The sequence below is a fragment of the Physella acuta genome, unplaced genomic scaffold (assembly GCF_028476545.2).
Source record: "Physella acuta isolate Inbredline_101_S28 unplaced genomic scaffold, ASM2847654v3 ptg001282l, whole genome shotgun sequence".
In the NCBI taxonomy this organism is placed as follows: domain Eukaryota; kingdom Metazoa; phylum Mollusca; class Gastropoda; family Physidae; genus Physella; species Physella acuta.
Genome location: NW_026732797.1, coordinates 146,163 through 171,749, shown reverse-complemented (window position 1 = coordinate 171,749; position 25,587 = coordinate 146,163). Strand labels below are relative to the sequence as shown.

The following is a 25,587-nucleotide window of genomic DNA, read 5'->3' as shown; positions in this document are numbered from 1 at the left end:
AGTCCTATGTAGCCACAATGTCTGTAGCTTTAGTCCTATGTAGCCACAATGTTTGTAGCTTTAGTCCTATGTAGCCACAATGTCTGTAGCTTTAGTCCTATGTAGCCACAATGTTTGTAGCTTTAGTCCTATGTAGCCACAATGTCTGTAGCTTTAGTCCTATGTAGCCACAATGTCTGTAGACCCCAATGGCTGTGGTGGTTGATCCCATTAGAGCTCAGTGGCTGTGGTGGTTGATCCCAATACAGGGTAAGATTTAGTCCTATGTAGGTGGTGGTTGATCCCAATACAGGGTAAGATTTAGTCCTATGTAGCCACAATGTCTGTAGACCCCAGTGGCTGTGGTGGTTGATCCCATTAGAGCTCAGTGGCTGTGGTGGTTGATCCCAATACAGGGTAAGATTTAGTCCTATGTAGCCACAATGTCTGTAGACCCCAGTGTTTGTGGTAGTTGATCCCAATACAGGGTAAGATTTAGCCCTATGTAGCCACAATGTTATGTTATCAAAAGATTTCTATGATTAAGGGCCATGAGTTTATAGGACACCCATGAATTGTCCATCCAGCTGTAATAAGTAATTGATTTGAGTGGTGGAGGTGGGGGTGAGGAGAGGGAGAAGGGGAGTAAATATTGCTGGGGCAATATACCCTTTAGTTTTTAAATAGCTGTAAGGCTATGTTATACATATATTTTTACATACAACTTTCCAAGATATTTCAAGTTGTTTTTGAGCTTTGGTGTCAACCACTTAACTTTAATAACCAACTTTTACATTCTCATACTGCTCTAGTTGGTGGGGATGTTATATGTCTGGGGATATTTTATTAATTTTGGCAATGATATAGTGAAAAAAAAAAACCTTTATCTTGTTAAATTTGAAGTAACTATTATACAGCAGCCTTATTGAACATTCAATAAAATAATATTCTATGCGATAACTTGAAAAGTTAATTTGAAAAATTAATTTTTGTTGGTGTATTTCATATGTTCAATAATCATTGAAGAACGATAAATTCAACACTTTTTCAAATTTTAGCAACAAATTATGAATTAGTATTATTTATTTAAACAAATGAAAATATAAATGCGCACTATTTGCACAATAAATTACTAAAGAACAAAACTTTCAGGTACCTTTTCTTTGCTGACCGAGGATTAAAAGGTCCAATGATGAAGCCGAGGATTGAAAGAGTTTTTATGGATGGCAGCAAAAGATGGGACCTGGGCTTGAATAAAATTCTCTACCCCCAGGGGTTGACGCTAGACATGGTCAACCAGCGAGTGTATTGGGTGGACTCACAGCTGGACCACCTGGAGAGTGTGGACTACAATGGCTTGAAGAGGTGAGTACTTGATGCATGAGGGGGGGTCCTTGGTAAACCCTAGACAGTTTACCAAGTGTTTATATATTTTGATGGGACTGTGGTTGAGGGGAGGGGGGTTCCTTGGTAAACCATTGACAGTTTACCAAGTGTTTATATATTTTGATGGGTTTGTGTGGTTGAGGGGAGGAGAGGGGGGGGGGGTTCCTTGATAAACCCTAGAAAGGTAACCAAGTGTTTATATATTTTGATGGGACTGTGGTTGAGGGGTGGGGGGTCCTTGGTAAACCCTAGATAGTTAACCAAGTGTTTATATAATTTGATGGGACTAAGTGGTTGAGGGGAGGGGGGGTCCTTGGTAAACCCTAGACAGTTAACTAAATGTTTATATATTTTGATGGGACTGTGGTTGAGGGGAGGGGGGTCCTTGGTAAACCCTAGACAGTTAACCAAGTGTTTATATATTTTGATGGGATGGTGTGGTTGGGTGGAGGAGTGCGTAATGGTTAACCCAAGAGTCTTGAGTTCAGATTGCTGGTCTTTAGCATTCCTTGAGTTACCCTGATTTGATGGGTGCGTGACTCACCTTAGGGAAAGTAAAGGCTGCTGGGCAATGTGCTGACCACACTATCCCTTCATAAGCCAAGGTCACCAAAACAGGTGACCTCTATTTCATCTGTCTCATAGATTCAAGTTCAAAAAGGGTAACTTTACTTGTACATAAATTCACAATTGTTAGGGCCTGCTAATTAAAACACCAGCAGGTCATATTGAACTTTTATGTTTGTGATTTACACATCCATAGTCCTAACCCTTGCACTTGATCTAGCCCTGACCCTAACCTTGATTCTATCCCTGAGCTCAGCATGACCCTAACCCTTACAGCAATACAGCAATAAAATAACACAATATCATACTGTACCGTTCATAAAGCTTATTTACATGAACAATGTAACATTATAAATGAATATGTTTCATGTACTACTTTGATAATCAAACAGCAATACAACAATAAAATAACACAATATCATACTGTACAGTTCATGTAGCTTATTTACATGAACAATATAACATTAAAAATGAACATGTTTCATGTACTACTTTGATAATCAAACAGCAATACAACAATAAAATATCACAATATCATACATAGCTTATTTACATCAACAATATAACATTAAAAATGAACATGTTTCATGTACTACTTTGATAATCAAACAGCAATACAACAATAAAATAACACAATATCATACATAGCTTATTTACATGAACAATGTAACATTATAAATGAACATGTTTCATGTACTACTTTGATAATGAAATTTTTTTAATGTACTAAAGGAGGACCATCGTATCTGGAGGACTGAACATCCCTGCCCCTGTCTCTGTGGCCATTTTTGAAAACCAGATCTTCTTTGCAGACATTACAAAGCTGGGCGCTATAAGGATCAACAAAAACGACAACAGTGTTGAGCCAAAAACACTGAAGCAGATCTACAAGGCAGATTCTGGCATTCCGACATCTGTAACCACATACCACCCACACATGCATGTTCTCTCGTCCAGGGGTGAGTTAACAATGACTTGTTGAAGCGAAAAGTCCCGAGTTCGAACCCCCGGGCAGATGAGGCTCGTTAGCTGGGGACAGCCACTCTTCTAGGAGAGACAACTCCAAAATTAAACAACTGCTGCCTTGTAGTTTGTTCTTGGTTGGACAAAGGCTATGGAAGCAAATCCAAAAAGAAAAGCAGGCTGAAATCGGAGTCAATGGCCTCAATGGCGCATAACCAGTTGACACGTAACGCTTAATTGTGTTGGAGACGTGGTCGAGTCGGCAAAAAGCTCATGGTTGATACATTCGAACAAAGTTTCGAGTTCAAACCCACTGGCAGATAAATCTCGATCCCCTTCAACACTAATAATTAAGAACGAAGAAGAAGAAGAAGAAGAACCCCCGGGCAGATGAGGCTGGGGACAGCCACTAACCAGTTTCTGCCTTGTAGATTGTTCTTGGTTGGACAAAGGCTACGGAAGCAAATATAGAAAGAAAAGCAGGCTGAAATCGGAGTCAGTGGCATAAATGGTGCATAACAAGTTGACCCGTAAGGCTTAATTGTGTTGGAAGAAATCCTTTCCAACACTAGATTTAAGAAGAATAAAAACTAGAAGAAAGATTTCAGCATTTATTTTCTTATTCTCTTTTATTTTATGTTTCCATAAAGAAACATCTTACAAAAAATTTTTTTTTGTAAGATTAAAAGGTTTTCTTTTAGAGTTCTAATCTAATTGTCATAATAATAATTATCTGACTATCTGAAGTTTATATTTTTTATTTGCTTCTTTAATGAAATTGATGAATTCAATGTTGCATTGCTTTATGCACATACATCTGTAAGTATAGCTTTATTATTTTTTCTGTTGGTCATAAGCGTTATTTATATTGCCTCCTTAGCTGGCACCAACCCTTGTAAAGATAACCCATGCCAACATATCTGCGCTCTCTCTCACACCACGGATAATAATGGCCTCGGCTACAGATGTTTGTGTAAGGCTGGCTTTGAGCTGGATTCTACATTGGTTAACTGCACAAGTAAGGCACATTTGTTTTTTTTAACATTCAGCTTTTAAAAAAAAATTTTGGTAAAGAAATACAATTTTTATTGTTAGGCTCAGTCACCTACCTATGGTTGATTTAGTTGGCCCTTAAGGGGGTATGTTTTTACCACTAATTTTATAGACTGCCCTACAAAGTGTTGACTACTCTAACTCCCCATATGCAGAGTTCATAAAAACATAATCTGCCATATAATGCACACTTTACTGCTTTTGAAGTATACAATCTAATTGAACTATATATAATAACATGGTTTGACCACAGTATGGCTTTATCACAGGTGTCTTTTGTACCTGTGGTCTGTCCTCAAAGTGGGGGGGGGGGGGGGTTCATTACAGGTTGTATTATTAGTTTGTATATATGTACTGATGTTTCCCCAAAAGACACTTAGCTGAATGAGAAAATTGCCCAAATGGATGTTTGCCTAAATGCAACAAATGCATTATTTGGTAAACCTGAATATATATATATATATATATATATATATATATATATATATATATATATATATATATATATATATATATATATATATATATATATATATATATATATATATATATATATATATATATATATATATATATATATATATATATATATATATATATATATATACACTTATCAATATCAAGGGGTAAAAAGTTGCATAATTATATCATAAGTTGTGGCATGATGTAATAATATGATTATAAATCATGTATAAATACAAGTCATTATGCCCACCGAATTAAAAATTATTGAGAATATTTGAGTGTATATCACTTCAAAAAGATGTAATAGGACCTCATTACATAATTGAATTTTGGCTTCATAGAGATCTGGAGAATGGGTCATTCATGATCTGGCAACTGTTGTGATGATTGTAAGTTCTTAATTTGATATAACAGGCTTACCCAACAGTTAGCTGATGATTCATTTTATACAGAACCAGACTTATTTTCAACCTTTGTATTCTGGAAAAAAAAAATTATGATAACATTTTCACATCCTACCATGAGGCAAACAGTGTCAAATGGAAGTTATTGCTTATCTTAAAATTAATATTATAATTTTTTAGTGTTTTTTGGTTTTAATTAAAAGAATTACTTTAATTTAAAAATTCAGAGAAATGTATGCCATTTTCAAAAATGATTTGATGTGATAGTTTTTATTTATTAATATACATTTAAATATCAATGTGCATTTATTTATTTCTGCAATTAATGCTTTCTATTCAATAATGTGAACAGTTTATAGATTGTCTCCCATGGTTAAATTCAGAATGTGGTATGGGAAGTAATTAGTGAATATGAAAGTGTATTGTAACGGATTAACATTTTATCAAAATATTTTATCTAAAATTATTAAATAAATATGACATAAATATTAATTAATATGTGTAGTGATAAAAACGAATCGACTAACCGTCCTGGAAACTGAACTGTCCCTCTTAATTTGGTCTCGAGTTCGAACCCTCAGGCAGATTAGGCTCGTTAGCTGGGGACAGCCACTCTTCTAGGAGAGACAACTTCAAATTTAAACAACTGCTGCCTTGTAGTTTGTTTGTGGTTGGACAAAGGCTGTGGAATCAAATCCAAAAAGAAAAGCAGGCTGAAATTGGAGTAAATGGCCTCAATGGCGCATAACCAGTTGACACGTATACTTAATTGTGTTGGAGGGGATCCCTTCCAACACTAAAAATGAAGAACGAAGAAGAAGAAGAATTAATTGTTAATAATTTTGAATTCACCATTTAATGTTTTTTTTCCCCAGACAGCTTTAACTTTGAAAAGTTGTGTCTTGAAATTGAATATCACATACTCCTACAACACATTGGTATAATTTTTAAATTTCAGAGAATGAAAAGTTTATCCTGTTTGCAACACCACGCGCTATTAGAGGCATCTCACTGGAGGAGCCTGGGCAGTACCCTATCGATGCCATCCCTCCTATTGTAGGCCAGCGCTGGGGAAGGCTAGGTGTCAATTATGTGGCTTTGGATTATGATGCAGAGAATGAAACAGTTTTCTTTTCAGATGTTAGGAACAGAGTTATATATAGGGGCAAGATAGGGGAATCAGGTAATTTTCTTATTGATTAGGCCCACATTTTTAAATAAAAAATTTCCAGTGTAAAGTTTTTGTCTTTTTATATATAAAAACTTAATAATTTTAAATTTCTGTTATTGTATTCCAACATTTTTTCTTTTTCGCTTTGATATTTAAGCTGGATGATCAAGAATGAAACATTTTAAAATTTATTTTCTAGTATTGTATGTCTTTTCAAGTTACAAATGTTAAAATTTTTAAAAAGGCATAAGGGATCTATTTTTTACAATTATTTTTGTCAGTTATATTTCCTAACGATGATCAAAATATTTTAACCTTAAATTTCCGGTTAAATATAAAACTTTTTAAAAATTTTAATTCTTCATGTTGTAGTGTGTGTGTTAAAAAATTTTCATTTTTCATTAATTTGATCAAATTTCACCTTTGCCTTCCTAATAAAATAAAAATATTTTTCTTGTTTAATTTAGACCCAATGCCCCAGCTGGTCACAGATATAGGCTCCGTGGAGGGGATCACCTTTGACTGGATATCAAAGAATCTTTTCTTCACTGACTTTAGACGCAGTACATTGTCTGTGATCAGAGCTAACCACCCTACAGAGAGGAGAGATTTAATAAAAAATCTGGGCAATGCTAGGTCTATTGTTGTTCATCCATTGAAGGGGTGAGTAGCTTATTTTCATAACTTTTATTTTTTTTAATTTTTTTTTTAGATAGACCACGAATTATATTTTAAAATGTTTATAAAATTATAAATGGTTCTTATTTTGTTGGAGATAGGGAATGTGTTTTTTGTTGTAGTAAGGGATGTGTGGTTTTTTGTTGTAGTAGGGGATGAGTGGTTTTTTGTTGTAGTAGTGGATGAGTGGTTTTTTGTTTCAGTAGGGGATGGGTGGTTTTTTTTTGTTTTAGTAGGGGATGAGTGGTAAATTTATTAGACATGGGTTCCAATCTTCCTTCAAATTTTTTATTTAAAATTTTATATCAAAGTTCAGAGTTTACAAAGCACTCAAATGGAAGTTATCTTTCTTCAGTTTCCTGTTTTACTCTGATTGGCTGAGAAACTCCAGACAAAGTGCCTACATTGCCAGGAGTTTTACAGATGGGACAAACATTACCCAAATTAAAAAAAACCAGCTTGGCTGGCCAAATGGTCTGACTATTGATTTTGCTAGTGATCGGCTGTACTGGGCTGATGCCTATTTTGATAGGTATGCTATAAATAGTTAATTAAAAGTTGTTTTGTTTAATCCAACCTTATTTATTTGTTATATTTATTTATGTAACACTGACTCAGCAGGGATGATATTACCCACTGAGGCTGACACTGAGAGATAACACATGACGAAATGACGCTGTTGTTGTTAAAAATAACATGAAAAATTTAGATTTGTATATAGACTTATAAAAAAATTAATCCTGAATATGACTAATCTTTGTTTAAGCAATGCTTACGAAGTTAAAAGCTAGTTCACTTACAAATTAGAATTTCTAAAAGTTAGGTTTATTAACAAAATTTAATTAATAATTTACTAATTTTTAAAAATATATAGTTTAAAATTTTGGAAGAAAAGTATGCATTTTCTTATTTTTTAATTTAAAAGAATGTCTTTAAATGTTATAAAAATGGAATATGAATAATCACCAGTGCTTTTTTGTTTCTCTTTATGTAGAATCCAGCACACTAAACTTGATGGTGATGATCTTCAAACTTTGACCGGACACACCATTGTCCACCCATTTGGCATTGCTATTTATAAAGGTGAGCCAATTTAGTAATTTATAAAATCTTATTTTTACATTTGTTGTTCAAAAAACATTTCGGCTTATATTACTTGAAACAATTATTTTAATATTTGCTAGTAGTCTACTAATTCGGACTTAGCATTAAAAACAAGAATATCTATATACTTAAATTGTGAATTAATATCAAAGTATGAAAAGTTTTTATTATTTTAATAAAAATAAAGTCAATTATTCAAATCAAGCTCATTTTGTAAAATTTAGAATTTATTTACTACACTGACTGGAGGCTTCAGTCTATTATTCGTATCAACAAGAGGGGAGGCCAAGAGATGAAGATGAGATCTGGCATTGGAAGAGTTATGGGGATTAGAATCTACGACCCTAGCTTACAGCCACTAAATGGTATGTTATTAATGACAATTGAATCCCTGCTTTTTTAAGTAAGTTTTAACTATCTACAAATTTAAAGATGGTTAAATTTTATCGCATTTTGAAAAATGTATGTATAGAATAACAAATGCTTTTTTTTCAAACTATCTTCATTTATCAATTTACAAAAAATATAAAAAAAAAAAAATACAAATTATTTTATTTATATATGGTTTACTCAATTGGTTTTTAGTTTCTAACAAAATCTTTTAACAACACAAGCCCTTGTTAAGAAATATAGACTTATTGAGAAAACTAAAAATTGAAAAAGAAAATGAGTGCCCTTATAATTCTGGTTAATTGATAAGCATCACTATTGTTAACAACTCTTTAAATATTTTTTTAACAGCACAGAACCCTTGCCACCTGCGGAACGGAGACTGCTCCAACTTTTGTTTTGTGGTCCCTGTGACGGAGGGGATGTCCTTAGTTGGAAGACACTGTGGCTGCCCGTATGGCATGAAGTTGGCCAGGGACCAGCGCACATGTGAGCCAAACCCAGAGGAGGTGGAGGTGACGACGTGTGCCTCAGGATTGTTCCAGTGCCAGAATGGACGCTGCATACCAAATTCTTATCGCTGCGACAGGGACAACGATTGTTTGGATAAGTCGGATGAGATGAACTGCCCAGAAGGTGAATACTTTGAAAATTTTAAAATAAGTTTTAAAAATGTATAGGCCTACTTGCTTAACTTAATAACTAGAAGTAGAATCATCATCTTTTCCTGTTTGTCCACAAGACACATGAGGCAGGTGCAGTAGAGTTCATCTGTTTCAGAGACCTCAGCATATGAAATGATAATGTGGTCACCACTATGCCCAGCTGCCTTTGCTTTCCCTAACTGGGTAGACTCAGGAACATTCTACTTTCTTTAACCTTTATTCAAACTCAAGACTTTCAGGTTAGCAGTCGAGCTCTCGACTGCTACGCCACATCATCCCAAAGTAGAATAGTAGAGCATTTAAGTGAAGCCTAAAAGTGAAGAGTTTGTTTCCTTGGTTAAACTAAAGTGGCCCAGTATCCTAATATAAATTAGGGAAGAAAAGGCACCAATGTCATACATCTGTATACATGTGTTCTATACTATAACTGATTAATCATCTCTAATAATAACTTTCTGAAATGCAAATAATAATGTTTCAGCAGCAACTTGCCCGTCCAACAGATTCAAATGTGCCAATGGTCAGTGTATAAGTAGAGTGTGGGTGTGTGATGGAGATAATGACTGTGGTGACATGACGGATGAAAAAAATTGTTGTAAGTTAACTTTTCTTTAATAATGAGAATAAAGGAAAAGAATTATCATAATATATTTAAAAATAAAAATATTAAAAAGCAAATGTAATTTTGTTGATGTTTAAGGAAAATTATACAATTTAAGTAGGCTGTTGATTTATTTGATATTTACCATTGTTGATACATTCTTGATTTTAAAGTAAAAGAACTGCCATGGCTATAAAAGTTAAATAAAAAAGCCACATTTTTTTTTAATTACTTGATCCATCTAATTTGAATATATATATATATATTAAATAATGTAATAGCTTGACCACTGCTAAAAATGGGATTTAAAATTTCAGCTGCCAAAACATGCAACTCTAGAGAGTTCCAGTGCAACAACAGCCTGTGCATCAGCCAGTCGCTCAAGTGTGACACGGATAATGATTGCGGAGATGGCTCAGATGAAGGGGAATTTTGCAGTAAGTTTTTATATTCTTTGGTAGAAGCACTTAAATAAATGCTACAAATATTATTGAGAAAACTTTTATTTTTATTTTGGGAAAGAATAATTTCTTTTGTTAAACAAAATGTGCTGAAAAGGGTTCTTTATGATAAGATTTCAGTTCGTTAGGCTGGATCTGTTTAAGCTCTGAGCTTTACCTGCAAATGTAAACATCCCACCAGTTGCCATTTTGCTTCAGCTCCTTTGAGCTTCGATATAAATATTGCAATAGATGGAAAATTTCTGTAAGAAATACCATGGAAGCAGCAATAACAAGTTTTATGTAATTTAAAATTTTTTTAAATTGTAAAAACTTAGAATAGATGTTAACTTTAAATGTCGACACTGAGTCATTACTTTAATTTAACAACGGAGGTTAATTTATTCTAAAAATTTTTTATTTGTTTTTAAACAAAGACTTAGTGGTGTTTTTATTTATCCACAAACTCATGATTTGTGAAATTCTTGTATTTGTTTGTATAGCCATTAATATTAATTTATTGTGAAGTTTTTATATTTCTTTGTAGTAAAACATTCCATCAATACTTTTATTTAACCATTAAGATTTATTTATTGTGAAATTCTCTTATTTATTTATAGGAGAACACTTTATCAGTACTTTTATTCAACTACTAGGATTTATTTATTGTAATGTTCTTATATATCTTTGTAGAAGAACACACTATCAATAATTTTATTCAACCATTAAGATGTGAAACTTATGTTTTAATTTATAGAAGAAAGCTCTTTCAATCTTTTTATTTAACAAATTGAGTTTTTTAATTGTAAAATTTTTGTATTTCTTTTTAGAAGAACACACTATCATTCATTTTATTTAACCATTAAGATTCATTTACTGTACCATTCTTGTATTTCTTTGTAGGAGAGCACACATGCCCACCATATTTCTTCCAGTGTGATGACCGCCGCTGTATAACTGAGGTGAGGGTCTGCGATGGTGGCAATGATTGCTATGACGGCACAGATGAAAGGGACTGCCCTCCATTAAACTGCACTGGGTCCAGGTGGACCTGCAAAAATGTGCGGCAGTGTATCCTCACGAAGCACCACTGTGATGGTGTACCAGACTGTTATGATGAATCAGATGAGCAGGACTGTCGTGAGTAATTTCCCTTGGATTTTTTTTCTCCATGATTTGACACAATAATTTAAAAAATTGAGCTGAGCAAAGAATAAATTTTTGAGCTCTTGATTCAGCTGCTTCATATTTAGAACAAAAATGCCCTTTAGAAGTGCATTTTTATTTTACTAGAATCAATAAATATTAACTTTATACATAAGAAAAACTCATTGTAGCATTAAAAAAATTTTTTTCCATAAAATAAGCGAATCCTTAATTAGAAAAAAATTACTAAAATCTGCAGCAGCATTTTTAAAGATTTTTACAGTATTGTAATTAAGTATTTATTTTATTAACTCATTAGAATTTTTTTTTGTATACAATCAGTAAATCCTTAATTAGAAGGAAACAACTAAAATCAGCAGCAGCACTTAAGATTTTTAGCTGTGTTGTAGCTTAAGATTTTATACTGCTACTGTTTCTGTCTGTTTAGCTGAACAAACACCAGATAGCTGTCACAGAGACCAGTACAGATGTTTAGATGGTGGTTGCATCCCTTTGACCTGGAAGTGTGATGGCCAAACAGATTGTGATGATGATTCGGATGAGGGATCGTTTTGCCGTAAGTTTTTAAAAACTACATTTATCTTTATCAATGAGCTTTTTAATATAGGTATTTTATGGAGAAAGTAAAAATCAATTTTGTCTCTTAAAGTTGAAGATGTAATAACGATGAAAAGAGTCCTTTGATTTCTTGAATAAAAAAATACAATTAGAAAACAGAAAATAAAATGGAAAGGAATCTTATAAAAATGAGCTTACTTATTTAAGTAAATGACTTTTTGACTCACTGAATCTGTAGTTTTTCTAAAAGAAAAATTACCTAAAATACAACAAAGTAAATAAAATAGAATTGTGAACATCTCCCTAAAAACTGAAAAGACTTATTATCTCCCTTTCCAGCCCCTGTAACCTGCTATGGAAACAGATTCCGCTGTAGGAATGGCCGCTGTATCTTCCATGGCTGGGTCTGTGATGGTGATGACGACTGTGGGGACAACTCTGATGAGGATGCAGCCCTTACGTGTGGTATGTTATATGGTTTTGATTACCATTTTTCACTTAAATTGCCCCCTCCATTTTGTGCTGGTATTTGTATGTAATGAATTACATTTTATCTTAGACTTTGCCTCACTCCATTAAGTTAATATCTGTTTTTCTTTTCACATTACTTTTGGCTTTTGTTGATTGTTTTAAGCTTTGATTTGTTTATTCTATAATTGAATATTATGTCTTTTTACAATTGAATAGCTATTGTCTATTATGTGTATATACCACTATAAATAAAATTGAAAAAAATTTGAATTTTTTCCATCTGCATTGAAGCCCCGCCACCATTCTCCTGCCCCAGGGGAAAATGGGAATGTCCTGGAGGGAGTCACGTCTGCATCAACACCACCCTCGTGTGTGACGGCAACGCAGATTGTCCTGAAGGACATGATGAAAGTCCTATCTGCAGTAAGCTTTTCAACTTTTTTTTTTGTTTTCATTCTGTTATAGAAATGGATATTGTCTCTGTGGCTATAATATCTTTGGTCAATACATTCCTGATCTGTTTCTCTCAGTATCCCACCTAGGAGGGTTGTCAATGCCACCCTCCCTAAAACATGTTTTCGTAAGACTAGGTAACTTCCTTTCCACATCGTTTGAGTCATCAAAATTTATTTTTAATGATTGTTTTCATCAAATGATTTTCCTAGATCAAGACAGCTGTGGAGAGAACAATGGAGGGTGTAGCCATATTTGTATGCAGACACCCCGGGGGGCTGAGTGTAAATGTCCCAGGGGTCAGGAATTAAATGGCACTAAAGTTTGTATAGGTAATGTCATGGTTTTAATGTTTGTTTAGGTAATGTCATGTTCTTTTTTTCTAAAAATTATTAATGTATATTAAACTCCTTCCATTTAAACTGTTAATGAGGAATACAGGTAAAAAAGGTAAACTAAAATGGATAAAATTCAATATAAGATCATGATGTAAAATACAACTTTTATTCCATGTACACAATGAAGACATATAAACTACTATAATGATGTAGCTATTGGAAAAATTGTGATGTAAAAAAAAACTTTGATGAAGTCGAGTGTAACCCAACATTGATAATGCAGCTATTTGAAACATTTGTGTAATGTTTTAAAATGAACTTTGATTCCATGACTAGATGAAGATGAGTGTTAACCACTATAATGATGCAGCTATTTGAAAAATTGTAATGTAAAAACACAACTTTGATTCCATGATTAGATGAAGATATAATGTAACCCATTTTGATGATGTAGATATTTGAACAATTGTATTGTAAAAACAAACCTTGTATTCCATGATTAGATGAAGATGAGTGTAACCCACCAGGGAGGTGCAGCCAGACCTGCATCAACACCAAAGGCTCGTTCAAGTGTGAGTGTGTGGAGGGTTACCAGCTGTTGCCTGACAGAAGGACTTGTAAAGTTGTGAGAAGTAAGTGTGATGGTGGGGTGGGCGTGTAGGGGGTACCAGCTGTTGACTGATAGACGGACCTGTAAAGTTGTGAGAAGTAAGTGTGGGGGTGTGGTGTGTGTATGGGGGGGGGGAGGGGTACCAGCTACTGCCTGACAGAAGGACCTGTAAAGTTGTGAGAAGTAAGTGTGGGGGTGTGGTGTGTGTATGGGGGGGGGGGGGGGGGAGGGGTACCAGCTACTGCCTGACAGAAGGACCTGTAAAGTTGTGAGAAGTAAGTGTGGGGGTGTGGTGTGTGTATGGGGGGGGGGGAGGGGTACCAGCTACTGCCTGACAGGCGGACTTGTAAAGTTGTGAGAAGTAAGTGTGGGGGTGTGGGGGGATGGTGGGGTGGGGGGTACCAGCTATTGGCTGACAGAAGGACCTGTAAAGTTGTGAGAAGTAAGTGTGTGATGTGGGTGTGTGTATGTGGGGGTGTGGGGATGTACCAGCTACTGCCTGACAGAAGGACCTGTAAAGTTGTGAGAAGTAAGTGTGTTGTGTGTGTGGTGTGTGTGTGTGAGTGTGTGGAGGGGTATCAGCTGTTGGCTGACAGACGGACTTGTAAAGTTGTGAGAAGTAAGTGTGGGTGTGTTGGTGTGTGTGTGTGTGGTGAGGGGGAGTAGGGGGTACCAGCTGTTAGCTGACAGGAGGACTTGTAAAGTTGTGAGAAGTAAGTGTGTGATGTGTGAGGGTGTGGTGTGTGTGTGTGGGGGGGGGGGAGGGGGAGGGGGGGTTACCAGCTGTTGGCTGACAGACGGACTCGTAAAATTGTGAGAAGTAAATGTGAGTGTGTGTGTGTGGTGGATGTGTGGAGGGGTACCACTTGTAAAGTTGTGAGGGGCATTTTGAAAAAATGAACTGTTGGATCTTAACCCTAATTGAGATTGTTGGGGCACCACAGCTTTTTTTCTCTTACTTTTCCACCATTGTTCTTAGTCCTCTGCTGCTCTGAGTAGTTCAGTAACGTGTACTAAAAATCTCTTCATTGAACCTCTTGCAGATGAGACAATCCTGAGCCTTTTGATTGCTAGCAGGACTGCTGTAGTCAAGTCAAACCTTGAAATCTGGATGTACGACCCACTGCCCTTACCTGCATTCAGATCTCTCACAGCTATAGACATTGATGTCAGGGAGTCTCACATTTATTTCTCAGACACCATACAGAAGAAGATTTTTAGAACCACTATCAATGGGCAGGATCTTACTGAGGTTTGCTTTCATATCTTTTAAAAGTTCTTTTTCTTTTAATTATTGCTAGTAAATATTCATAAAATATTTGCAAATGTTGTATTGGTTTTCTATCATAACTTTTGAAAGTTCATTCTCTTCTATAATTGCTAAAAAATTTTCCTACTCTATTTTACTAACATTGGAAGCTACAGAGGTTTGCTTTAATAACTATTTGCATGAATTGTATTTGTTTAGTTTAATTACTTTAAAACTTATAATTTTCCATCTTGGCTGGTAAACTTTCCTAAACCATTTGGCTTATATTGGATATTTTATAGGTTTGTTTTTTATAACTTTTAAAACTTCTATTTTTCCATCATTGCTAGTAAATTTTTCTTAACCATTTTGCAAGTATTGTATCAATCATTCGGTTCAGCTGCAACATTACATGTTACATGCATGGAGTGGTGTCGCTAGGTCGGTTGTCACCCAGTGCAGTCCGTATGCCTCACCCCCACCTCACAACACCTCTGTTTGCATGTTTGATTGGGATACTTTTACATGTTCAAATATTCTAATTTAACCACAGGTTGGGTGCAAATAAGCCTCCAACATAATGTACGTAAACATACTCAATAAATTACACAACCTACAACTGTATTTTAAGCTGATTTATTTATACGTTGTCATAACTCAAAACTTTGCAGCTCTTTAAACCTTTGCTGTTTTAACCCATTTGGTACGTTGTTGCTAAACCCGTACATATAAAAGTGCTTACATCTATTACTATTGTTTCTTGAGTTTAGAACATATGATCTATGACCATTAGTGTTATATGTTTGTGAGTGTCATTCAATGTAATATGTGGCTACATGGTTTTTGTAGTATAACGCCTGTATCTATTGCAGCGTTTTGTTTTATGAGGCTCATATCTGATGTAGACATTTGTTGTTTAATCTATGTTATATAAACATTTATTTTAGTCTATAATCCCTATATCTGATTTATAAATATAAACTATTCTTGTAAAATAACAATGAGTTTCTGTTTTCAGATAGTAGCAACAGGGATAGATGTAGTGGAGGATATAGCAGTGGACTGGATAGGCAAGAACCTGTACTGGACTGACTATGGCATGGAGACCATTGAGGTGGTCAACTTGGCGGGGGAGCACAGGATGGTCTTGTTTAGTGAAAACATCACAAACCCCAGGGCCATAGAGGTGGATCCTAGAGATGGGTATGTGGATAATTAGTGAAAACATCACAAACCCCAGGGCCATAGAGGTGGATCCTAGAGATGGGTATGTGGATAATTAGTGAAAACATCACAAACCCCAGGGCCATCGAAATGGATCCTATAGATGGTTTTGTGGATAAGGCAATAATTAAGGACGTTTTATGATTTGCATTAAAATATCAGTATTATTTATGAACAAATTGTAATGTTCATATATCAACGTCAAATGGGGAATTTATTAACCAGGGTGTTTTAGCTGTGGTGGGATTTTTGTGTAGGTACATATGTTGAGCTAATTATGTTGTAGGTAGGATCTATTGACTAAAGGACTGTATTCCATATCCTGGTATTTAATGAAAGCCACACATTAAATATATTCATACAATTTGACAAATATTTTAATGGGGCTTTACATATATTTTCAATTATTATTTTTTTTTTTTTTTATAAACTTAACTTGTTAAAAAATCTTAAACATTCTATATTGTTTTGTATCAAATATTGGGCTTGTATAAAATTTAATTTAGTAACATTTTAAAACATTAACTTATTTACATGTAAAACTTTATGTAACTTTACCCATTCTATTGTCATGTAGAGTGCGTTACCTGTTTTGGTCTGACTGGGGTCAGAACCCACGTATTGAACGCTCTGGACTAGATGGTAGTGGACGCACAACACTGGTGACAGAAAAACTGTACTGGCCCAATGCTCTGACCATTGACTACCCCAACAAGAGACTGTACTTTGCTGATGCTCGAATGGACTTTATAGAGTTCTGCAACTATGATGGCACTGGACGCCACCAGGTGTTTGCTAATGACCATGTGAGTTCCTTCAATTTAATATTTTCTTTCTTGTATTTTTCTCATATTTTCTGTTTTATTTGTATCATTTATAAAACTTGTAGCTGCATCTGATCAATACCAATTTAGTCTAATTTCACCTGTTTAGCAAAATTTTAGTCACACTTGACTAATTTCATCTGTTTAGGCACAATTTAGTCACACTTATCTTACTTCACTTGTTTAGCCACAGTTAGTCACACATTATCTCACCAATTTAGCCACAATTTAGTCACATCTGACTAATTTCACCTGTTTAGCCACACTTTAGTGACACCTGACTAATTTCACCTGTTTAGCCACACTTTAGTGACACCTGACTAATTTCACCTGTTTAGTGACAATTTAGTCACACCTGACTAATTTCACCCATTAAGACTCAATTTAGTCACACCTGACTAATTTCACCTGTTTAGCCACAATTTAGTCACACCTATGTTATCTCACTTTTCTAGCCACAATTTAGTCACACCTATGTTATCTCACTTTTCTAGCCACAATTTAGTCACACCTATGTTATCTCACTTTTCTAGCCACAATTTAGTCACACCTATGTTATCTCACTTTTCTAGCCACAATTTAGTCACACCTATGTTATCTCACTTTTCTAGCCACAATTTAGTCACACCTATGTTATCTCACCTATTTAGACACAGTTTAGTCACACCTATCTTACCTCACCTTTCTAGCCACAGTTTAGTCACACCTATGTTATCTCACTTTTCTAGCCACAATTTAGTCACACCTGACTAGTTTCACCTGTTTAGCCACAATTTAGTCACACCTGACTAATTTCACCTGTTTAGACACAGTTTAGTCACACCTATGTTATCTCACTTTTCTAGCCACAATTTAGTCACACCTATGTTATCTCACCTTTCTAGCCACAGTTTAGTCACACCTATGTTATCTCACTTTTCTAGCCACAGTTTAGTCACACCTATGTTATCTCACTTTTCTAGCCACAGTTTAGTCACACCTATGTTATCTCACTTTTCTAGCCACAGTTTAGTCACACCTATGTTATCTCACTTTTCTAGCCACAATTTAGTCACACCTGACTAGTTTCACCTGTTTAGCCACAATTTAGTCACACCTGACTAATTTCACCTGTTTAGCCACAATTTAGTCACACCTATGTTATCTCACTTTTCTAGCCACAATTTAGTCACACATATGTTATCTCACTTTTCTAGCCACAATTTAGTCACACCTATGTTATCTCACTTTTCTAGCCACAATTTAGTCACACCTATGTTATCTAACTTTTCTAGCCACAATTTAGTCACACCTATGTTATCTCACTTTTCTAGCCACAATTTAGTCACACCTATGTTATCTCACTTTTCTAGCCACAATTTAGTCACACCTATGTTATCTCACTTTTCTAGCCACAATTTAGTCACACCTATGTTATCTCACTTTTCTAGCCACAGTTTAGTCACACCTATGTTATCTCCCTTTTCTAGCCACAGTTTAGTCACACCTATGTTATCTCACTTTTCTAGCCACAGTTTAGTCACACCTGTCTTACCTCACTTTTCTAGCCACAATTTAGTCACCCCTGTCTTACCTCACTTTTCTAGCCACAATTTAGTCACCCCTATGTTATCTTACTTTTCTAGCCACTATTTAGTCACACCTGTCATACCTCACTTTTCTAGCCAAAATTTAGTCACCCCTATGTTATCTCACTTTTCTAGCCACAATTTAGTCACACCTATGTTATCTCACTTTTCTAGCCACAGTTTAGTCACACCTATGTTATCTTACTTTTCTAGCCACAATTTAGTCACACCTGTCTTACCTCACTTTTCTAGCCACAATTTAGTCACACCTATGTTATCTCACTTTTCTAGCCACAGTTTAGTCACACCTATGTTATCTCACTTTTCTAGCCACAATTTAGTCACACCTGTCTTACCTCACTTTTCTAGCCACAATTTAGTCACACCTATGTTATCTCACTTTTCTAGCCACAGTTTAGTCACACCTATGTTATCTCACTTTTCTAGCCACAATTTAGTCACACCTATGTTATCTCACTTTTCTAGCAACAATTTAGTCACACCTGTCTTACCTCACTTTTCTAGCCACAATTTAGTCACACCTATGTTATCTCACTTTTCTAGCCACAATTTAGTCACACCTATGTTATCTTACTTTTCTAGCCACAATTTAGTCACACCTATGTTATCTCACTTTTCTAGCCACAATTTAGTCACACCTATGTTATCTCACTTTTCTAGCCACAATTTAGTCACACCTATGTTATCTTACTTTTCTAGCCACAGTTTAGTCACACCTATGTTATCTCACTTTTCTAGCCACAATTTAGTCACACCTATGTTATCTCACTTTTCTAGCCACAATTTAGTCACACCTATGTTATCTCACTTTTCTAGCCACAATTTAGTCACACCTATGTTATCTCACTTTTCTAGCCACAATTTAGTCACCCCTATGTTATCTCACTTTTCTAGCCACAGTTTAGTCACACCTATGTTATCTCACTTTTCTAGCCACAGTTTAGTCACACCTATGTTATCTCCCTTTTCTAGCCACAGTTTAGTCACAACTATGTTATCTCACTTTTCTAGCCACAGTTTAGTCACACCTATGTTATCTCACTTTTCTAGCCACAATTTAGTCACACCTATGTTATCTCACTTTTCTAGCCACAATTTAGTCACACATATGTTATCTCACTTTTCTAGCCACAATTTAGTCACACCTATGTTATCTCACTTTTCTAGCCACAATTTATTCACACCTATGTTATCTTACTTTTCTAGCCACAGTTTAGTCACACCTATGTTATCTCACTTTTCTAGCCACAATTTAGTCACACCTATGTTATCTCACTTTTCTAGCCACAATTTAGTCACACCTATGTTATCTCACTTTTCTAGCCACAATTTAGTCACACCTATGTTATCTCACTTTTCTAGCCACAATTTAGTCACACCTATGTTATCTCACTTTTCTAGCCACAATTTAGTCACCCCTATGTTATCTCACTTTTCTAGCCACAGTTTAGTCACACCTATGTTATCTCACTTTTCTAGCCACAATTTAGTCACACCTATGTTATCTCACTTTTCTAGCCACAATTTAGTCACACCTATGTTATCTCACTTTTCTAGCCACAATTTAGTCACACATATGTTATCTCACTTTTCTAGCCACAATTTAGTCACACATATGTTATATCACTTTTCTAGCCACAATTTAGTCACACCTATGTTATCTCACTTTTCTAGCCACAATTTAGTCACACCTATGTTATCTCACTTTTCTAGCCACAATTTAATCACACCTGCCTTATTCTTCAACATAGCCAACACCAAAGCTGAATGTCATTCTTATCTTTCTAGATTACACATTTTGCTTCTGTGCTCAAGTCCAGGGTACTGTCTTGCTGCCCTTTGCAGTTATATTGAACTAAGAACAGAACATAATTTAATTTCATTGCTTTTTAACTATACCATAATAAAGAGTCAACTATAATCATAAATAGTGATTGAGTATGATAAAATACTAATTTTGATTAAGTAAATAAATTAACACCTATCTCCAACACTTAACTGATCTGTTTTGTAATCTATATCTAAATTGGTGGTTCACACTGCCTGTTCTAGTGCTAGGGTAAAACATTTCATGGAAATCTAAAATAATTTAAAAAAAATTATAGTTACACAGCAATAACTATGTAAAATGTAGTTCTAGCATAACAAAAGTTATCAAAACTTATTGTTTAATAAAAAAATATTTGACTTCTTCAATGCAAATATCCTTGTTTAGTTCCTGCGACACCCCCATTCATTGACCATCTACGAGGACTGGCTGTACTGGACTGACCGGGCGGCCAGCAGGGTGTCCATGTGTAACAAATTCAACTGCTCGGAGAGATCTGTGGTTGCTTCCAGCATTAACCGGCCTTTGGGTATAGCTGTGTATAACATCATCAAACAGCCTACAGGTAGGAAACTTTTAAGTTTCCAGTTATTTTATCCTGACTTTTGGGTATAGCTGTGTATAACATCATCAAACAGCCTACAGGTAGGAAACTTTTGAGTTCCTGGTAAATTTATACCGACCTTTGGGTATAGCTGTGTATATTGTTTTATACCGGCCTTTGGGTATAGCTCAGTGGCGTAGCAAGGTCGGGTGTCACCCGGTGCGGCACTTAAAGGATGACATCCACCAGAGGCGTAGTGACCCTTCCCGGGACAAACTTTAAAATTTTTCGATTTGCACCCCCCCTCCTCAAACTTTCGATTTGCACCCCCCCACTCAAGTTTTTCTCAATATATTTTGCTATTTTTTGCCTTGGTGTCACCCCCCTAAATGGTGTCACCCAGTGCGGTCTGCCCCCCCCCCCCCTCCCCGCCCCCCCCTTGCTACGCCTCTGGTATAGCTGTATTTATTATTTATACCGGCATTTGGATATAGCTGTCTATATCATTTTATGCCAGTTTTTGGGTATATTGTTTACTCAATGATCACTATGCCATCTAAACACCTAGAGAATATCAGATGTTACATGCATGTTGTATTTTAAATAGTTATAGCGTTTAAAAGTCATGAACTAGGCTTCAGATTTAATGTACATTGTCTGCCCATCTCTGATGCCATACTCATCTTCAAATAGGGTAACACAGCATAGTACAGACCTTAGATTGCTTTTATATGCTAGATCACAACACAAAATTCAACTCTGAAAAGTTTCTTTTTATTTATGTAGCCTAAGTTCAAATCCAGGTGATAAGCTTTCAGTTCATACCCAAAACACCTGACTGTTAATCTATGTGATAAGCCTTTGGTTCATACCCAAAACACCTGACTGTTAATCTATGTGATAAGCCTTTGGTTCATACCCAAAACACCTGATTGTTAATCTAGGTGATAAGCCTTTGGTTCATACCCAAAACACCTGACTGTTAATCTATGTGATAAGCCTTTGGTTCATACCCAAAACACCTGATTGTTAATCTAGGTGATAAGCCTTTGGTTCATACCCAAAACACCTGACTGTTAATCTATGTGATAAGCCTTTGGTTCATACCCAAAACACCTGACTGTTAATCTAGGAGACGAGATAAGCCTTTGGTTCATAACCAAAACACCTGACTGGTAATCTAAGTTATAAGCCTTTGGTTCATACCCAAAACACCTGACTGTTAATCTAGGAGACGAGATAAGCCTTTGGTTCATACCCAAAACACCTGACTGGTAATCTAAGTTATAAGCCTTTGGTTCATACCCAAAACATCTGACTGTTAATCTACACCAGGGGTCTCCAAACTACGGCCCGCGGGCCGGATACGGCCCGCGAAGTCCTCTCATCCGGCCCGCGGAGATCTTTTTGTCCAAGGAAAAATCGTTTGTTGGTGATGGCGGAGGAATTTTGCCCAAAAAAATCAAAGACATGCCTGGAAGAAACTGGCCCCCGAACTGAAATTTGATAGTTAATGCGGCCCTCGGACTGAAAAGTTTGGAGACCCCTGATCTACACGATAAGAACCTGACAAAATTAATGAGTTTCATTATTATGGTTGATTACATTTTTATGTTTAATAAAATCTCCACATAATTTGTTGTAGGTACGAATCCATGCCAGAATGACCACTGCAGCCATCTGTGTTTACTGTCACCAAGACCCACTGGCTACAGCTGTGCCTGCCCCATAGGCATGCAGCTGGATGGTACAGCCCACACCTGTGTTAAAGGTACCGGAATAGTTTTGATGCCATCTCTCACATTCTGCTCTGATGTTCTCCTATTTAACATTTTTAAAAACATTTTGTAGTAGAAGTCAGTCTGTTATTTTTCAGGTTTTTCAAGACATTTACTTTTTTTTTAGCGCAATTTCCTTACCGGAATTGCGATTATTAACTCGTCATTTCTGGATGGATGTGTGTCCGCAGCTTTAAGTCGTATCTCCTCCTCAACGAAGCAATATCGAGGACTAGTTCCAAAAGCAAATATGTTAAGCAAGTTCCGAGGATGATTGTGGGCCAAACAAATTCCCGGAATTCCTTCCTGGATTTTCAGGAAATGCCAAAAAACCTCAAAAAAAAATGCAATTTTTGGTCCATATCTCGGCAACCAGACCACTTAGCGACTTGAAACATTTACCAATCGATTCCTGCCATAATTTAGAACAATATTGCCGAAGAAAGTTTTCAAAAATATCCTTTCGTTCTGTCACAAAAAATTAATTAAGGAAATTGCGCTTAAATTGTCACTAGACTTTTTATTAACTTGTTGTAGATATAATCGTAAAACAATTTTTTTTCATCTTACTTACTTACTGTTTAAAAAATATTTTTATAAAGTAGGGGCCTATTTGTCAAACTTAAATATTTTAGATTACATCTCACTTTACATGCTTTTTAGAAATGTTAAAATTTCACTTTGAGTTTTACAGTTTAAAAAAATATATTATCAAGTAATTTTCTAAACCTGTATTTTTACACATTTTACCTTCCAGATTCTTCAGAAATTTTGTTGTTCATGCAGTCTCGATTTATTGCTGGCATTAAATTAGGCAGCACCAATGTCACTGGCATAGTTCCGGTCAGTTCTATCAGCAGTGGACAAGACTTTGATTTTGACAGCAAGGAAGGTTTCATCTATTATGTGGAGAAAACAAATGTAAGTTGTTGTTTGGTGGATGCCAGTTGATCATGTGATGCTGGTTCATCATGTGATGCTAATTGATCATGTGATGCTAGTTGATCATGTGACAAAGTGGCTAAAAATATTGGGTTTAGTACAGTACTTGCTGGATTTCTACATCACTGAAACATAAGGCAGCAACAAAACTCCGCAATATATCCCTGTCTTAAGCCACTTGAGTTCATGCCAGGTTTTTTGCCTGTGACCTCTTATTCTTCATCTCTGGCAATACTGCCTCAGCTGTCATCTCTTCTCCCAAGGAAGTCTAGTTATTGTTGTTTTACATTGTAGGTTGCTAGCCCAAACTGACCACACACCTACTTTCTTGTCCTGGATTTAGGACGAGGCAACCAGGAAGTTGAAACATTAATTAAAATAAAAATGCAATTTGATTATTAAAAAAATAACTAACAGTTTTTAAATAAAATTTTTAGAACTTAACTTGCTGAAAAATAAATTTAAAATCCCTTGTTTTTTGTGCAGGGTAGCCTGAAAAGAATTCAGCTGAATGGTCGCAACACATCAGAGTTTGTACCGACTGCTGTTATAGGAAGCCCTAATGCTATAGCCATAGACTGGATGTCTAGGAACCTTTTCTGGGCTAATGCAGCCGCAGGGCTCATGGAGGTAGGAAACTATTTCTTTTCTCTGCTCAGATGCTATATTTTAATTTGGTAAAAAATTGGACGGTGTGGTCTAACCCGTAAGTCTCGAGTTCGAATCCGTGTTAAAGTCTGTAGACCGTCCCTGAGTCCACCCAACTCTGATGGGTACCTGACTAACGTTAGGGAAAGTAAAGGCGGCTGGTCATAGTGCTGACCACACTATCTCTTCATATGTCAAGGTCACAGAAACAAGTGAACTCTACTTCACTTGCCCCATAGACCGTCAGGTTTGAAAAGGAAACTATTTTTTTTTTAAATGTTGTAATGCTATAGCCAAATACTGGATATCTTGGTGCAGGGCTGAAGGAGGTATGAAATTATTTGTTATTGTGCTCTGATGGTCTTTATAAAATTGTTTAGAAAAGTGTAAAGATTTTAGTGGATATAGATACCTGTAGACACATGTGGTGAGACACCATTTAGCATCGTAGGGGAGAAGTTTATTCTTTAATAAATAAAATAATAAAAAATAAAGCAAGAAGCGTCTAAATTTAGACTGAATCTCGTTTCACAGAAAATATTAAAATGTAAAATAAAACAATCATCATCATCATTTCCCTATCATGCCCAAGACACTTGGGGCAGATGAAGTAGACAGACCTCGGCATATAAAGAGATAGTGTGGTCAGCCGCCTTTGTTTCCCTAATGTATGTTAGTTACCCATCAGAGCTGAGTGGACTCAAGGACATTCTACTGATTTGAACCCGGATTTGAACTCGAGACTCATGGGTTTGCAGTCTAGCACTCTATTGCTAGGCCACACAGTCCCAAAACTGAACAAAGCTTCTACAAAAAATTTGAGCTGAACCCTACTTCCATGTAAATCAAATAATGAAAAATGAAACACAATGGTATGAGATTTTCTCTGTTAGCATCAAAAAGAGTCTATGAAATTGTTCTATATTGTATTCATTTAAAAAAAAAAATTAAGGTTAACAGTGTCCATTTTTTGGATGCTAGGAAGGTAGATGTGGCAGCACTTTCAGTTCAGACATATAGTTATTTTAAAACATACTGCAGTGTGATATCTATTTCCCTTTTGACAGCTACCATTTGAGAAAAGTGGTAAGGGTTATGATTTACCACTGCTTAAGAAGGAATTAAATTTACACCACCATGATAATTTTACCCATGTTGCTGTTTTTATATTCTGACATATGACCAGAGGCGTAGTGAGGGGGGGAAGGGCATATGTTTGAGGGGGGTGTGTTAATCACAAGTTCGAGTGGGGGGGAGGTGTGCAAATCGAAAGTTTGAGGGGGGTGCAAATCAAAAGTTTGAGAGGGGGTGTAAATCGAAAGTTTGGGGGTGGGGGTGCAAATCGAAAGTTTGTCCCCGGGCGCCGGGAAGGTCTGCATATGACAGGTCCTATTTTAGTGCTTTTGACCTCGGCTTTGTGGAATGGTATCTCTATATTGCTAGAGAGTATTACTATTACATGAAGTTAAGAAATTTTATCTAAGCATTGACTTTCTTT

At 35.8% G+C, this 25,587-nt stretch overlaps 1 protein-coding gene across 4 annotated transcripts in view; it reads left to right on the top strand.

Moving 5' to 3' along the window:
- Positions 1 to 25,587, top strand: part of LOC131957966 (low-density lipoprotein receptor-related protein 2) — a 93,395-nt gene that overhangs the window by 6,066 nt on the left and 61,742 nt on the right. The window contains exons 1-25 of one of the 4 annotated variants that reach the window (XM_059322843.1): positions 372 to 396; positions 1,132 to 1,344; positions 2,665 to 2,891; positions 3,776 to 3,913; positions 5,776 to 6,000; positions 6,456 to 6,651; positions 7,022 to 7,198; positions 7,661 to 7,749; positions 7,995 to 8,135; positions 8,512 to 8,796; positions 9,307 to 9,420; positions 9,744 to 9,863; positions 10,770 to 11,006; positions 11,461 to 11,589; positions 11,931 to 12,056; positions 12,354 to 12,485; positions 12,728 to 12,847; positions 13,357 to 13,485; positions 14,507 to 14,715; positions 15,731 to 15,915; positions 16,514 to 16,742; positions 20,565 to 20,742; positions 22,367 to 22,492; positions 23,257 to 23,420; positions 23,928 to 24,071. In XM_059322843.1, coding sequence (XP_059178826.1) covers positions 1,169 to 1,344; positions 2,665 to 2,891; positions 3,776 to 3,913; positions 5,776 to 6,000; positions 6,456 to 6,651; positions 7,022 to 7,198; positions 7,661 to 7,749; positions 7,995 to 8,135; positions 8,512 to 8,796; positions 9,307 to 9,420; positions 9,744 to 9,863; positions 10,770 to 11,006; positions 11,461 to 11,589; positions 11,931 to 12,056; positions 12,354 to 12,485; positions 12,728 to 12,847; positions 13,357 to 13,485; positions 14,507 to 14,715; positions 15,731 to 15,915; positions 16,514 to 16,742; positions 20,565 to 20,742; positions 22,367 to 22,492; positions 23,257 to 23,420; positions 23,928 to 24,071 — 3,996 coding nt within the window. In that variant the 5' untranslated portion in view covers positions 372 to 396; positions 1,132 to 1,168. Of the gene's footprint in view, positions 1 to 371; positions 397 to 450; positions 468 to 1,131; positions 1,345 to 2,664; positions 2,892 to 3,775; positions 3,914 to 5,775; positions 6,001 to 6,455; positions 6,652 to 7,021; positions 7,199 to 7,660; positions 7,750 to 7,994; positions 8,136 to 8,511; positions 8,797 to 9,306; positions 9,421 to 9,743; positions 9,864 to 10,769; positions 11,007 to 11,460; positions 11,590 to 11,930; positions 12,057 to 12,353; positions 12,486 to 12,727; positions 12,848 to 13,356; positions 13,486 to 14,506; positions 14,716 to 15,730; positions 15,916 to 16,513; positions 16,743 to 20,564; positions 20,743 to 22,366; positions 22,493 to 23,256; positions 23,421 to 23,927; positions 24,072 to 25,587 lie in introns of those variants that run through there. The other 3 variants (XM_059322842.1, XM_059322841.1, XM_059322840.1) reach the window with 3 other exon arrangements.